Source organism: Populus alba, chromosome 14, assembly GCF_005239225.2.
Source record: "Populus alba chromosome 14, ASM523922v2, whole genome shotgun sequence".
In the NCBI taxonomy this organism is placed as follows: domain Eukaryota; kingdom Viridiplantae; phylum Streptophyta; class Magnoliopsida; order Malpighiales; family Salicaceae; genus Populus; species Populus alba.
Window position 1 is genome coordinate 1,214,304 of NC_133297.1, and position 14,270 is coordinate 1,228,573.

The 14,270-nt window shown below is 34.4% G+C and overlaps 2 protein-coding genes and 1 non-coding gene across 3 annotated transcripts; 1 reads left to right on the plus strand and 2 right to left on the minus strand.

The window, feature by feature from the left end:
* Window positions 1-827, plus strand: LOC118036982 (uncharacterized). The gene is made up of 2 exons (XR_012167802.1): window positions 1-461; window positions 596-827. It is a non-coding gene; the product is annotated as an uncharacterized protein (transcript).
* A 2,147-nt stretch (window positions 828-2,974) lies between these two features.
* LOC118036977 (protein PHLOEM PROTEIN 2-LIKE A10) lies at window positions 2,975-4,541 on the minus strand. The gene has a single exon (XM_035042849.2). The coding sequence runs from the start codon at window positions 4,335-4,337 to the stop codon at window positions 3,099-3,101; it is 1,239 nt and encodes a 412-aa protein (XP_034898740.1). The 5' UTR covers window positions 4,338-4,541; the 3' UTR covers window positions 2,975-3,098.
* A 3,567-nt stretch (window positions 4,542-8,108) lies between these two features.
* Window positions 8,109-11,950, minus strand: LOC118036967 (uncharacterized). The gene is made up of 3 exons (XM_035042841.2): window positions 11,116-11,950; window positions 10,046-10,233; window positions 8,109-8,914 (listed from the first exon to the last, which is right to left on the minus strand). Exons 1-3 carry the CDS (start codon window positions 11,777-11,779, stop codon window positions 8,423-8,425), a joined length of 1,344 nt encoding a protein of 447 aa, XP_034898732.1. The 5' UTR covers window positions 11,780-11,950; the 3' UTR covers window positions 8,109-8,422.
* Window positions 11,951-14,270: the final 2,320 nt, after the last annotated feature.

Below are 14,270 nucleotides of genomic sequence, written 5' to 3' on the forward strand. Positions count from 1 at the left end.
TCTAAAAAATTAACACCAAAATATAGGAAAATTTCCAATCGTCAACGCACACACTTGGACCAAAACTTTTGCATAAAAACTTGAATATTCTTCGTACACATGTTATTCATTTTCCATTTCTTGCATGGCTAGCACAGTCACGGTATAATCATAAACCGTGTAATCCCTCAAGGTTTCATGACCTAATTGGTTATTATATTGCTAATCCAATTACCTTGATCTTAATTACCTTTTCACATATTTCTTTGCCCTGATCTCCTTGCCATCTATATAATGATTCACCTCCTATCAACCTTCCCTTGTCTCGCGGCTCTACACCATATAAGAAACCCAGAGGGCAACCTTCAGCCGAAAGGATGTCTAAGCTTACAGCCCTTTTCACCATAGCCCTTCTCCTCAGCTTTACGCTTACTTGTGCTGCTCGTCCTCAGCCGGTGCCAGTCCTATCCGATGAACCTCTGGTGAAAACCTAACTTGGTCTTTATGTTTCTCAGTCATCATGTCAGTCACCATTTTTATTTGTATTGATAGACTCTAATTATACGTTTCTTAATTTGTTGTGATTTTGGACACTTGTTTTTAATGTGATACGTAGGATGTCATGGCAGATGAGGCTGCGGTTGTTGAGAGCTGTGAAGGACTAGGGGTAGAGGCATGCTTGGCGAGAAGGACACTCGCAGCTCAAGTGGATTATATCTACACACAGAAGCATAATCCATGAGCAAGCTATAGTGTAATTGTAAAATCAATAAAGATGGAAGTTGAAGTACATCTGCTGGTGATGATATATTAAGAAATATATCCTACTTCCTGCTATTTGTATTACAGTCTCAAAATTTTACTTCATTGTGTTTACTTTTCTCTGTGATCAACTCTGTTACGAGGAATTAATTCATTACCAGAATCAGAACAAGTATATAAATCAAAGCTATATTTTAGCATCACAGTGTGCAATCTATGTGTAATTTCTTGCTACTACCGATCTGTGGTTGGAAAAGGGCTAATGGCTGCTGAGAATTAAAGTTTCATGACGATTACATGTTTGGGAAAGCAGATAAAAACATAAATTGTTTCGGTAAGACTTGTGTCACCCCTATGTGTTGGAAAATTCCAAGCAAATATGTCCTAAACAAGTTTTAAAACCTAACTCGACTATCAACTCGATGATTCACTGGCATAAAGCCTAGCCTAGGTTAGATTTTGCTTTGAATAAGTTTTTTTTTTTTTATCAAAACAATGTTTTTAAAAAAAAAAACAAGAAGAAGAAAACACCTTTAAAAACGATGTCTTCCAAGGATTCTTGGAAAAAAAATATATAGCTTGGGCTGACCGCCTAACCCATGTATCGACCTGTGTCCATATAAACGACTGTGGTGCCTTCAATTTCCAATCCCACAATTCCAAAGCATACAGAGAGTCTTGAGTCTTTCGTGTTTTTTAGATATGATAAAGGAAGCTTCATAGAATATTATGAGAGAGCAATGACCACTTTCTTCTTTAGAAGAAAGGTAAGCAGGCTCTTTTAGCACAGGTTTTGGGTGTTCTCGGGCCAATGAAAGCAACAAGTGCTCGCAAATGATTTGCACTTATTCCAGAATTCACACAGCTTGCAATGCTAATTCCTATCAGGTCAGCGCGATCACATTATCTTTTGTAGTAGAGAACACTCTTTCCACAATCCATATCTATTTGTAGCAAAAGTTGAAAGCAGGGTGTAAAACACGGAAGTAAAGTTTCAGCAGAACTTACAGGTGTTCCAATCAGCTTCAATTATCACTTTCAAGTGCAGCTTAAAATAACACCAGCAGCTATGTTTGAACTTCTACTTTTCTTGTAGATGTCTGACAGCGTCAACCAGTAACAATAACAAAATCTGCATTAGCAGAATATAATGGATTGCTGTAAGAATCACTTAATTACCTTCTCTCGACTGTGTTAATGGGGTAGCAAATAGCATCAATAACTACCCGTTTGAACCCATCAGGACTATTCCACTAAAACTCAGGATCAATGGAGGGGTAAAAGGTAGTAAAATCACCCATTCGAGGGTAATTCTCTGCCCGGAATGAATGCCTTTTTTTTTTTTTCTCTAGAGTGAAATAGAGGGAGTCTAAATTAGTTTAGACTTGCGCTTCTTTCAAGAAGAAATACAAATAGACGAGCTTAAAATTGCGTTTAGTTAATGTGTCAAAATGAAAATGATAGAGATAGTAGAGATAAAAAAAACCTATCTCCCAATTTTTTTTGTTTTAAAAATATATAAATTCACTCTAAAATTATCCCGCATACAAATTTATTTTATATTCCTCTAACAAAACATGTTTATATCCTTTTTGTATCTGTTACTTCTATCCCAGGATACTAGGATACTAATCAAACACAAACACAAACACAAACACAAATACTCCATTGGGGACGCAGAAAAAAAACTGCAAGTCCGAATACACAGCAGAACAGAAGATGAACATACATACCTGAACTTCTCTGTTGCAGTAACTTCCTAACCACAGGAAATCAACAGATCACTCACTACTTCTATCCTCGGGAAATGATCCAGCCACCAAGTTCATCTCAGCATGCTTGATCTTATTTAACACAGGTAACTTGCTGTAACTCTATTGGTATAGTATGAAGGGGAGAAAGTAAAGGCTTTTTAGCAGTTCCTAACACCCCATCTCTCACTCTCTTCACGTTAAGAAATTTATTCTATTTTCTTCACAGCAATGGTCAAGGAATTAGCATAGTTTGCATAGACTATGTAAACAAAATGCATGGAACTGTGGCTTCCATGTATCAACATAAAACCAGGCACATTGAAGGTGAATGTTCAAGTGTCAGAAAGTATGATTGTAATTTGATGCATCAAATCTGATTTCTTTTTATTGATCCTTTTTTTTTTCAAAAAAGAAGGGCAATTCCATTATAAGAAGCTATCAAATTTAATAGAAGAGTGCAAAGAATTGAGGCTAAAATCACCATCACAATGAGTATGCTCACTTTAATAACATTTTAACCAACAGGTACAAAGATATACATACAAGACCACTCTATTTCCACAAGAAGAGCTACTTCATGAGGGGAGGAAGAGCCCTGTCAGTTTAAGCAGGTAAGAGAACCCTAGTGCCACCCAGAACATGTAAATACAAGGCAAGGCATACAGTAACAATAATAGAGGACTTAGCCCCAACATATCTGACTACTTCGAGTCCCCTGTCTACTATCTCTTCCTGAACCACATTGAGACTTCTCTTCACCCCATCTGACATCTTCCATAGCATGAATTCCACAATACACCTTATCGTTTCAAACGTCACCCTCCCAGTCACATCAAACACAAATTTCCTATTACTTGGCACTGACAAAGTAGATGAAACCTTTCCAACCCATCCATCACTTCGAACCCCGTCAAAAAAGTTTCCATCTTTAATACATGCTTCTCGATTGAGAAACTCATCTTTTGTCGCACTCAGTACTTCACCCTGTTCGACAATTGAACAGGTGGAACCCGATTTTTCACTCGAACTTGTGGTCAACACTTGGTGAGATGTTTTCACAAGCGTTTCCACAGCACCATTACAGAGAGAAATCAAAACGTCCTTCACATTGTTTTGATGCTTTGGATTTGTCAAGCCAGCGAAAAGTTCATCATAAGAATTGATCTTCAACGTCTTATCCAGATAAACAGCAACCGCCGAGCTCACAAACTTCTGTATGCAATCAGCAATGAGCTCCCGAAACCGATCATCACAAACCACACCAACCCATCCAGGCACATCCGACAAACTCGACCCCATTTGACCCCCACCACTCGAATAAAACCCCAAAACCAAATTCCTCGCAAAACTACCAACCACAACAGAAACAAACCCAGCTCCTTCATTGGAAAACAACCTCTCCATCACCTTATCAGAAAAATTCAAATTCCCAGAACCTAACCCTACTGTGTTACCATCTTCAGACTCCAAATTATACCCTCGCAAAACTCCAATGGTCAAAGCCTGAGTAACTCTCATCAAAGACTCAGAAAACTCATCCGATTTCGCAATCTTGGAAATTTGCTTTAAACTATTAGGGATTTTATCCGAATCAGATTGCAAAAACTCCTTCAAATCCTTGGAGACAATACTAATGGTCTCCGTGGAATCAGAAACCATTTCGGCAATAGAAATCAAAGCCCCCATTAGTTTCATAAATCTCCTCTTTTTCCTTACCACAGCAGGCAAATTATACAACCTGTAAAACCCATAGCCAGATACACCAAAAACTGCTAGCAGAATTAACAATTTTTTTTTCCTCCTAGAAAAGTGGAAACCACTTTTCACCAATTCAAGATCCATCGCTTCCGCAGAGGGAACCCGAGGGCTTGAATTGTGAAACAGGGGAGAGGATAATGAGCCCAAAGATACAGACCGAGATGGTAGTTTATATAACCGAGGAATCTAGGGTTTGTTTTGGTCTCTTATTAATGCTTTTAAGCGTTGTTGCAGATATTTTGCCATTGGTAGTTGAATCAGTAAAAGATGAGTAAATAAAACCGTACGAAAATGGATGAAGTTAGTTGCACATAAGAAATTGAGACAGCTGCAAGAAATTAATAAAGGAGTTCTTTATAGTTACGCTAATAATTATTTTTTAAAGTATATATTAAAATAATATTTTTTTATTTTTAAAATTTTATTTTTGATATATTTTTTATATTTTTATTAAAACAATATTATTTTATTTTTATTTTTTCTAGATATTGACTTGACCTGTATAAATTTAAAAAAGTTTTATTTGGTTTACTAGTTATTAAAAACTTAATCAAATTATTTGTAGTTTACAAATCAATATTTTATTATATTTAATTAAAAATTTAACCAAGATTTAATTTGAATTATGTATTTCTTGAATGAACTTGTGAAGCAAAATAAATTTAACAAAACTAAAAAAATAAAAATATATATTTAATATTATGATAATAGTTTAAATAATAAGTTCTTGAAAAACTATAAATTATAGTTTTGTGACGATAAATATTTCAAGAAAAAGTTTTAAATGAAAGTAATGCAAAACCAAATAATTTTAAAATTATAATTAAATTAAAACATAATTTTAATTATATCTCATCACACTAACGTGTTCCGAGGAACCTGGATTTGATTACACGGGTGAGGGAAGAGAGAGGGCAAGTGTGGCAACAGAACAGACAAAAAGGGAGTCGATGTGTAATGGGAGCTGATTGGCTGGTTAGGGTAGACTTTGAATCTGTTGAGGATTTTTTTATTCCTTTTCTTTTGTGGAGTCGTGGGAGGTGCTTATGTTTAGATTATTGATGAACAAGTTTCGGGTTAAAGAAATGATTTGCCACGCTGTCAGATCCTATGGTGCATCAGGCTATCAAATGGAATCAATCGCGTTGGCAAGATTAATGAAAATAAAATAGAGAAAAAGTATTGGGTTTGGACTGTTGACTTTGGACGATTTCCACGGCAAATTTATTATTATGAAGCCATCATCACACCGTTGTTGTTGTTGATGTGTTATCAATAGGATTTATACTCCCAACTACCAACTCCTTTGTCTTTCCTGTACCGTTTGTGTTTGATAAATGTTTTATAAAACACAATTTTAAGTGAGAGAGATAGTTTTTGTTCTTGAATGTTTTTTTAGAAATTTTTAGCATTGAAAGAAATTGATATTTTTTTAGTTTTTTTCAATAATTTTAATGTGTTTATGTTGAAAATTAATAATATATATATTTTTAAATATTTTTAAACAAAAAAAATATTTTGTGTTACATTACCGGATACGCAATTAGTGAGTTATAAAATCTTGTTTGAGTAGGATTTTATTTTGGATTGATTATTTTTTTTTATTAAAATGATATTGGTTCAGACATTTTTAAAAAAATTGATTCATCATTTTCTTATCAAAAAAAAATTAAAAAAAAATCATTAACAATAATCAAAAGAGAAATTAAAAGATTAAAAGATGAATGTAGACCAAGATATTTAACAACACAAGACATTAATTCAATTATGTTTATTGAACTTGTTTCATTTAAATTGATAAAAGATAAGTCCACACCTTAAAAAACTCATGACCTAAAAGATAAATGCAAATGAAACTAACTAAATAAACCTACGTCATAAAAAAATATATTATGCAAGGCCAAACACATCAACAATATTAATTTTAAAATAAATATTTTTATTTTAAAAAATTAAAGCTAATTTGTTCAAAACAAGAAAAAATATATAAAAGAATTAGAATAATAGCCTGGGAAATCAAACACAAACAAAGCAATTCAAAATATATATTCAAAGACCGTGACCTAGGCCATGCAAAGATCATGCAAAGTCGATTTCCCAACAAATGATCAAATATTGAAAGATGAAATAAAAAAAAAATTCAACTGCACAAAAGGATCCAAAATAAAAAAAAAATAATAAAAAAAAACCCATTAATTAGAGGGCGAATAAGAATTTTCAATTGAAGGTTGAATTGAATTGAAAAATAGTTTTAACAAAAGGAAAAACAAATCAAAAGAATGAGAGTTAAACTGGAAAAAAAAAAAAACACAACAAAAACTTTGATTGAAAGATGAAATTAAAAGTAAAAAAAACTTTAACAAAAGGGTCAGGGAAAAAAATTAAAATAAAAAAATAAGGATCGAAATGAAAACAAAAATATAAGAAAATGTAATTGAAGGACTAAATTGAAAAACAAAAACTTCTATAAAAGGAATAAGAGCTTAAAAGAATGAGGACTGAAAAAAAAAAATGAGAAATCGTAATTAAAGGACTAAATTGAAAAAAAAAACTTTATAAAAAAAATAATAATGAAATGATAAATTAAAAGAATGAGACCAAAATTGAAAACAAAAAATAAAGAGGACAATTGTGTATTTGACCAATTGAGAGAAAGAAAAGAAGGGGGAAAAAAACATACGACCACCAGCGATAATTCGATCACCATACATCGTCACGTGTTAAATCATGTGGAAGAAGATATGGTGGCGCATTCAGAGAGACGACGAAAGACTATATTTGGCCATCGAGTGGCGTCACATATGTTGCCTAAAAGGTATAGACGACACACACTTGTTAGCACGTATTGCACTTGTGTTAGCAGCTTTTGTGATTTAATTATTAAAAAAATAGTGTGAAAATGCCGCCTAAAAAATGTAGATGACACACAAGTGTTAGCGCGTATTGCACACACTATCAGCTTTTGTGATTTAAATATTTAAAAGATAATGTGAAAATACCAACACCCCCAATGAACCTGGTAATTTCAAAAATTACATACTTCCAATGTACATAAATAATGGAAAAACCAAAACAACCATTGTCCAGCAGCTCAATATTTTTTTTATTCTAATAGCAAAGAAGTATTTTTATTGTTAAAAAACTAAATAAAAATTAAGAAAATACTCAGTCAACAACTCGATATTTTATTGATTCATAATGATAAAAACATATTTATATTTAAAAAATTAGAAAAGACACCATCATTCCCGAATAATATTTCAATGACCAATATACTAATGAAACAGATGAAATCACCCTGCCCCCTAGACTTAAATTTTTTTTCACTCTTGCTGCATTGAAATTCCTACGCACTTTAGAGTTTCTGTTGATATTTATATTGAATTTGTAAATTTTTCCACATTTATTTATTCGGGTATAGCATATACTTTTATGAATATGAGGAACTCTGTCAATTAACTCGTAGTCTGAGAAGTGATGTATTCAACCTTCTTCCATTTCTAGGTCACCTTCTTCCATTTCTAGGATATCTCATATTCAACCTTCTTCCTTGTTGCGAAAAAGAAATCAACAGGAATTTAACAACACATTGCAAATTCTTCGATTAAATTTCAAAAACGTTCGAAAGTGCTAACCACCAACTCTTATGTTTTTGGTTTTTTTGTTGTAGCATTGCCTTGGTAAACGATTGACATTAAAGAACAATTAAACCATAATTTGATTTCATATTAGATCAGAATGCAGGCGGAAGGATGAAGTCTCTCCGAGTGTGCGTGCGTGCGTGTTTTAAGTCATTTAAAATTACAGCTCGAACTGTTTATATTACATCGGAAAAGGAAGGGGGGAATGGGCAGATTTCATCAACAAGAAGCATTCTTTTCCATTGCTGAGTCATTTTTAGTTTATAAAACGATATGTTTACAATCATCTCAAAATCAATCAACAAATCATTTCTCTCTATAAAAACCGATTCAAACAACCATCATGTACAGAAAGAGCACCAAACAAGAAGCATCATAGAAGCCCTCCCACCCCCCTCCCCTATATGGTTCACATATATGCAGTGAGTTGTCCACGTTCTCAGCCCCGGTGTTCATACCAGATGACTTCACAGTTTCATCTAGAACCCAATCAGCAAAGCTTACGCCAAGCTGAAGCATGAAATAGTTTTATGTTGTTTTAGTATCAGTACCTTCTGAAACTCTCTTAGATTTTACTGGTATGCTGCTGCTGGCATCATCTTCAAGATCGCTAAAAGAGATGTCTTCTTCATTCCCCACAGGAATTATGGTCTTGTAACCACCCAAGTCAGAATCTTCCTCATTTAGCCAGTCATCCTCGTCCTCTTCGTAGTTTGGAACCACTGTTCTCAAAGATGAACCAATCAGCTGCACATCCTTATCCTCAGTTTTTATCACTGTTTTCTCTTCAATAGCAGACTTATCAACAAAGTGCATCTCCGTACTCACAATTGGGTGCTTCACAGTCTCATAATCTGTTGTCATGATAGTGGTCTGTGCAAAATCAAATGTCCTGGCATGCTCAAAATCTTCATGCAGAGCATTATCACCATCTTTTACACGAGCAATTCCAAACCAGTCAGGATCTGGCTTGGTTTGCTTATGCAGCTCCTGCATCCACATTGCTCTAGCTTCCATTACCTGCAAGTAGTGGGTGTATGCTTGTAACTACAGAGCTTGTGGATTTCAAATATCTCAGGACAACTATGCTAATGCCTAATGCCCATAGAATAACATCAATCATTAAATAAAAATGCAGCAACATTTCTCCACAGCTGCACAACGAAAACATTCCCTTTTATTAAAAAGCTATTGCAGCATATGGCAACCTATCCAGGTTGATCTTCCCCGTGTCATTTGCAAGACCAAAAATTTAACCAATTACCAATAAAACCAATAAATCCTGAGAACTTGATATGAAATGCACTATTAATTTGCCAAAAATAATAACATAATCTTCCTCTTACCTTTCCCTTAAGGAGCAAGGTCATACGTTTTTTCTCTCGCTGTACTTCATAAATTCCCTGTCCCCTTCAAATACATATCTATACATATACTGGATACAACTGCCAGCATACCTAATCATCTCAAAATGTTGCACCAGCATACAACAGAAGATAACAATTTACTTCGAAAGTGTTCCCAAGACTCCACCCAGCTATACTTGGAAGAAACAATCACAGCTCACAAGTATCACCGATGTGTTTATTAATGTATTCATACATTTCACTAGATTGAAGCTTCAGTGCACCAAATTTATACCACCCAATGGAGACTCAATGATTGATCTTATTTGACATGCTCGTAGATGAAGAAGTAACATTGAAGATACACTGGAGCAAAATATACAAGGATTGCATTTCTAAACACTGATATTCAACAGATTTCTATTATGCAATAAGTAAAACCATGAAAACATAAATCGATGATCATTTTGTCAAATTCTCTCGTAAGAACATGAGAAAAAAATTGGAAGAAATATTAATTTTTATTTTATTTTCAATAGAAGCAACTAGATTGGAGGTCTGATCTTATTCATTGATAAAGGATGTGCATGCAATAGGGAAAAAAAGTTTCACAAGGTCAACAAGTATGAAGTCATATTGATCCTACATATGGAGGAGTCGAGAAATATTTAAGTTGAGAAGTTTTCAATTAATTTGATTGAATAGTGGAAATTTGTAACCTATGTTACAAATTTTCAACCAAAACTAAAGTGATGACTTGAGTTCATAAGGAATTAGAAACTTAACCGGACTAAAAAAATATTACCTGAGCTGTGGACAAAATTTCTGCATCATGCTTGTGGAGTCTAGAATGCAGAAGAACAAAGTAAACTTTCCAGAAGTAACTCTCAGTCATATGGCAAGGGCAAAGTTCAATTCTGAGAGCAGCTAGTCTGGGAGCAAATCGTTCAATAGCCAAAGCATGCTTTCGTTGAGTATCAGACAAGTCAAAATCTAAAACAAGGTGAAAAAAGAAGACTATATTATAGATGTGCATGTAGCATAAATCACATAAGCAGAGATCAAGCAGACTATCACTAAATAAATATAAATCAAGTATAAACACATCAAAAGTAACAATTAAGCACACATAAAGTGACAAGATGGAACTTAGCCACCAAGTTATGATTGAAACATGTGAAAAACCATTCTAAATGAATTTGAGGCAATTGAACCACATATTCAATGTACGTGATCATATTCGAACAGCAGAATTCTTACTACAGAACCACTAATTCTGAGTCGTGCAATGTTTTGATATGATTCAAATTACAGACAATGTTAAAAAAGATGACAACAAAGCACTGCTTGCTTCGACATTCCATACAGCACAATCAAATACACAACCAGACCCATTTATTAACAAATTTTCCACATACAGTTCAAATTACAGATAATGCTAAATAAGATGACAACCAAGCACTGCATGCTTCGAAGTTCCATACGGCAGAATTGAACACACAACCAAGCCCATTAGTTAGCTAATACTCCACTTACCAAACAAATTCCATTACTTGTTTTCGTACACGAATCGAATCCACACAAAAAGATATAACTCATCTGTTCCATGCCCGAACTTTCAATTAGAACCCTCTCTTACTGCCAAGAACCAACTTCTTACTGAGGCAATAATACATGAGCAATGCCACCTCTAATGAGAACTCAATCTAAGTCCATAGGGCATCACCATTTGCAGCACATTTAGCACAAGAGTATAGCATTATGCAAAGAGAGATATATAATCCAATTAACAACTAGTAATGCTCCAATAATTAATCACAAAAACACAAAGCAAATAAAATAAAATAAATGAAATAAAAAAACACTGAAACCCACCATCTAAGTCCTCTTCTTCATCAAGAGGAAAATCCAACCAAGTTTCTGGATGCATAGCGATATTCCTCGCAAATGCCAAAACCTCATCGGTAATCCCTACCGCTCCTTCTAGCTCCCAATCGTCATCATCACCGTCCTCGCCTCCAAAGTCCTCCGTCTCCAATTCCTCCAAATTCTCTCCTCCAAGATTTTCTCTCCCATTTTCCTCCGATCCAAACGGAAAATAATTGGACGCCATTTTCGACATGTTCCTAAACCTTCCTCCGATCTCGGAAAAATCGTGCCCGGTCCTCGAATCAGACGGCTCTCTTTCCTCGCAAGATGATGCGGATCGATCGGAGGGCTGTGATTGGTCCAAATTAGAGACTGACTGATCCGGTGGAGGCGCGAGAAAAGAGGCAACACCCCAAAGTTGACGCGTTAGGGTTTGCTTCAATTCTGTAAGATCCTCCTTAACGCCTCTACGCTCTTCTTCTTCTTCTTCGACCTCTGATTCCTGCACTTGCACTTCGTTGTTGATTCCATTTTCTCTTCGTCTTTCTTCTTCATTACGCTCTACTGGTGAGGAGTTGTTAGGAGTTTTAGATGCGACATCGTTTTCAGAATGGTCGTCTTCATCGTCGAGTCTAAGGGATGTAGCGATAGAGCGAGCCAGCCATGACATGGCTTTGGTTTGGGGAGGAGGGGAGAGGGGAGAGGGGTGAGAAAGTGATTGGTGGAAAGGTAAGGGGTCGTTTTAAAATTAAAAGTTTGGTTGGGGGGAACCTAGTGCTTCAATCGTTCTCTCTTACATCCAAATAGATTTTCTCACGATGGAAGGGAATTTCCTTTATTTCGTCGTAAGAAAAGTGGAGTTTTTTTTTTTTTCTTTCAAAATAACACATAAAACATGTGCTTTCAAAACAAGATTCACTTTTAATTAGTTAGCATAAGAGATAATAAGTAGAATTTATTTATTTTTTAAATTTAAAATAGCTTTTAAAAAAATTACTAAAACTGCCCCTCTGTATTTCTATATTTTTAAGAAGTTTTGGGTATCCATATCTTATTTTTTTAATATTTTATTTTTATTATGCTACTTTGAAGATAAAAACTCAAGAGAAATGGTCCTTATATGTTGACTATTAATATTTTATGCCTCGGGTAGTGAATGAGGCTGGAAACATTTAATTTATATTAAAAAAGAATTAATTGAAACGAGTTGAATCAAAGGAATTAAATAGATGAATTCTATTTGGTTTTATTTGGAATTAATTTATCTCAAAGGAGTTAATTGAAATCTAACTATTCCTTCTCAGTTTGATTTCTCAATCAACATTCTAAATTAATTTTGGGTTAATTTTTATAGATATTTTTATAAGAATATATCGGGTCAATATTTTGGCTTCTCAAGTCAATTTGTATAAGGCTCCGTTTGTTTGCAGTAAAGTGGTTTCCTTTTGGAAAGTGAATTTCGGGGAAAGTGGTTTCCTGGAAAGTGAATTCCGGGAAAGTATTTTCCGTTGTTTGGTAGTGTTATGGAAAATGAACTGGAAAACATTTTCCAGTGTTTGGTTGTGTTATGGAAAATGAACTGGAAAATAATTTATTAATAAATTAATTTTTTTTTCAAGTTTATCTAATATATATAAAATATTTAATCACTTACAATAAAAAAATGAAATCTAAAAAGTATAATGATGATTTTTTTTTATTATATCCTATATTCATACATAGCTTATTTTATAAAATATAACTATATATATCATATCATATTATAGAGAAATAAGCTTGTGAAATATTTTTTATGTAAAACCTATTAATATATTTTTTTTAATTTTAAAAGCTTAAAATAAGTTTTTTTTTTTCATATGAAGAAAGCCAAATTAATTTATGGTAAGAGTTATATATTTGGGTTTTTTTTATATATATAATTTTTTTTTAAAAAGATAAATACATACAAAAATATTTATTGTCTAGTGCATAGCTTATTCTACATTCAACACTCAAACATTATATAATTCTTAAAGAAATATAAGCTTACCATTTTCAATTGCTATTACTGTCAAAATATTCAATTGTAGTTATTAATTCCAATTCTTTTATTCCCACTGGATTTGGTTTCCCTCCCGGTTTTCCCTTTCATTCCCCTCATTTCCCCTTTAATTTCTCCTCTTATTCGGTTTCCCCTCTTTCATTTCCCCTTTCATTCCCCTCATTCCACTGTCAATCGATTTCCCCTCATTTCCCCCTCATTCCACTGTCAATCGATTTCCCCTCATTTCCCCTCATTCCTCCAATTTGTCGCCAAAACACATGAACACTAACAGACAAAACATAGCATACTGAAAATGATCAACTACACGAACAGGGTCCCCAGACTTGGACAACAACTTAAATTGGTTCATCAAGATATTCAACACCCATTTACGAGCATGGCCAAACGCCTTAATCCGCGAAGAATGGAGGATTTCTGATGTGAGGTTTCGACGGAGGAGGCGCCAAGTAGGACTGTAGAATGAAGAGCTGATGTTATGCTGATTGCTGCCAAGCACTCTGCTTGTAGCAGGAGCAGGTGGGCGGTTAGCAAAAACTGCCCCTTTCTGGATCAAAGCAATGTAAGCAAGGGAGCGATCGGCTATAAAGATGGCGGGGCGAGAGCCCATGTGGAGGGTGACCATCAAGGATCTGCTCCTCAGTCCCAGTTCTCCCCCCCGACAGTTTCCCCTCTCTTTGTTCTCTTTGTTCGAGAAACAAGATAGGACTGGTTGGGGCCGAATGTGCAAGAAAAATTTTGTTTTTAATGGCTTGCTTGCTTGTGATAAATTTGGTTGGGTTTTTTTGTGAGATTGTTTGAATGTGACGAGGAGATGAAAAATCAAACTGGGTATGAGAAAAAAATTGAGAGGTAGCTTACCCAACAATGATGGATTGTTTGCGCAACAAATACAAATACAGAGAAATTGTTTTCTTTGGAACAGGCAACAAATAAACAATATCAAGGTTTTTTTTGTTATAATTCTTTCAACTGTTTTCGGACACAGAGAGGAGGAGAGGGGAAGATGTGTTTTATCCATAAAGGAAAGTGTTTTCCTTTTGAGAAAGAAAGGAAAACACTTTCCTGCGGGTAAGAGGAATTTATTTGTTGACCGGAATTCACTTTCCTTTGACTGACA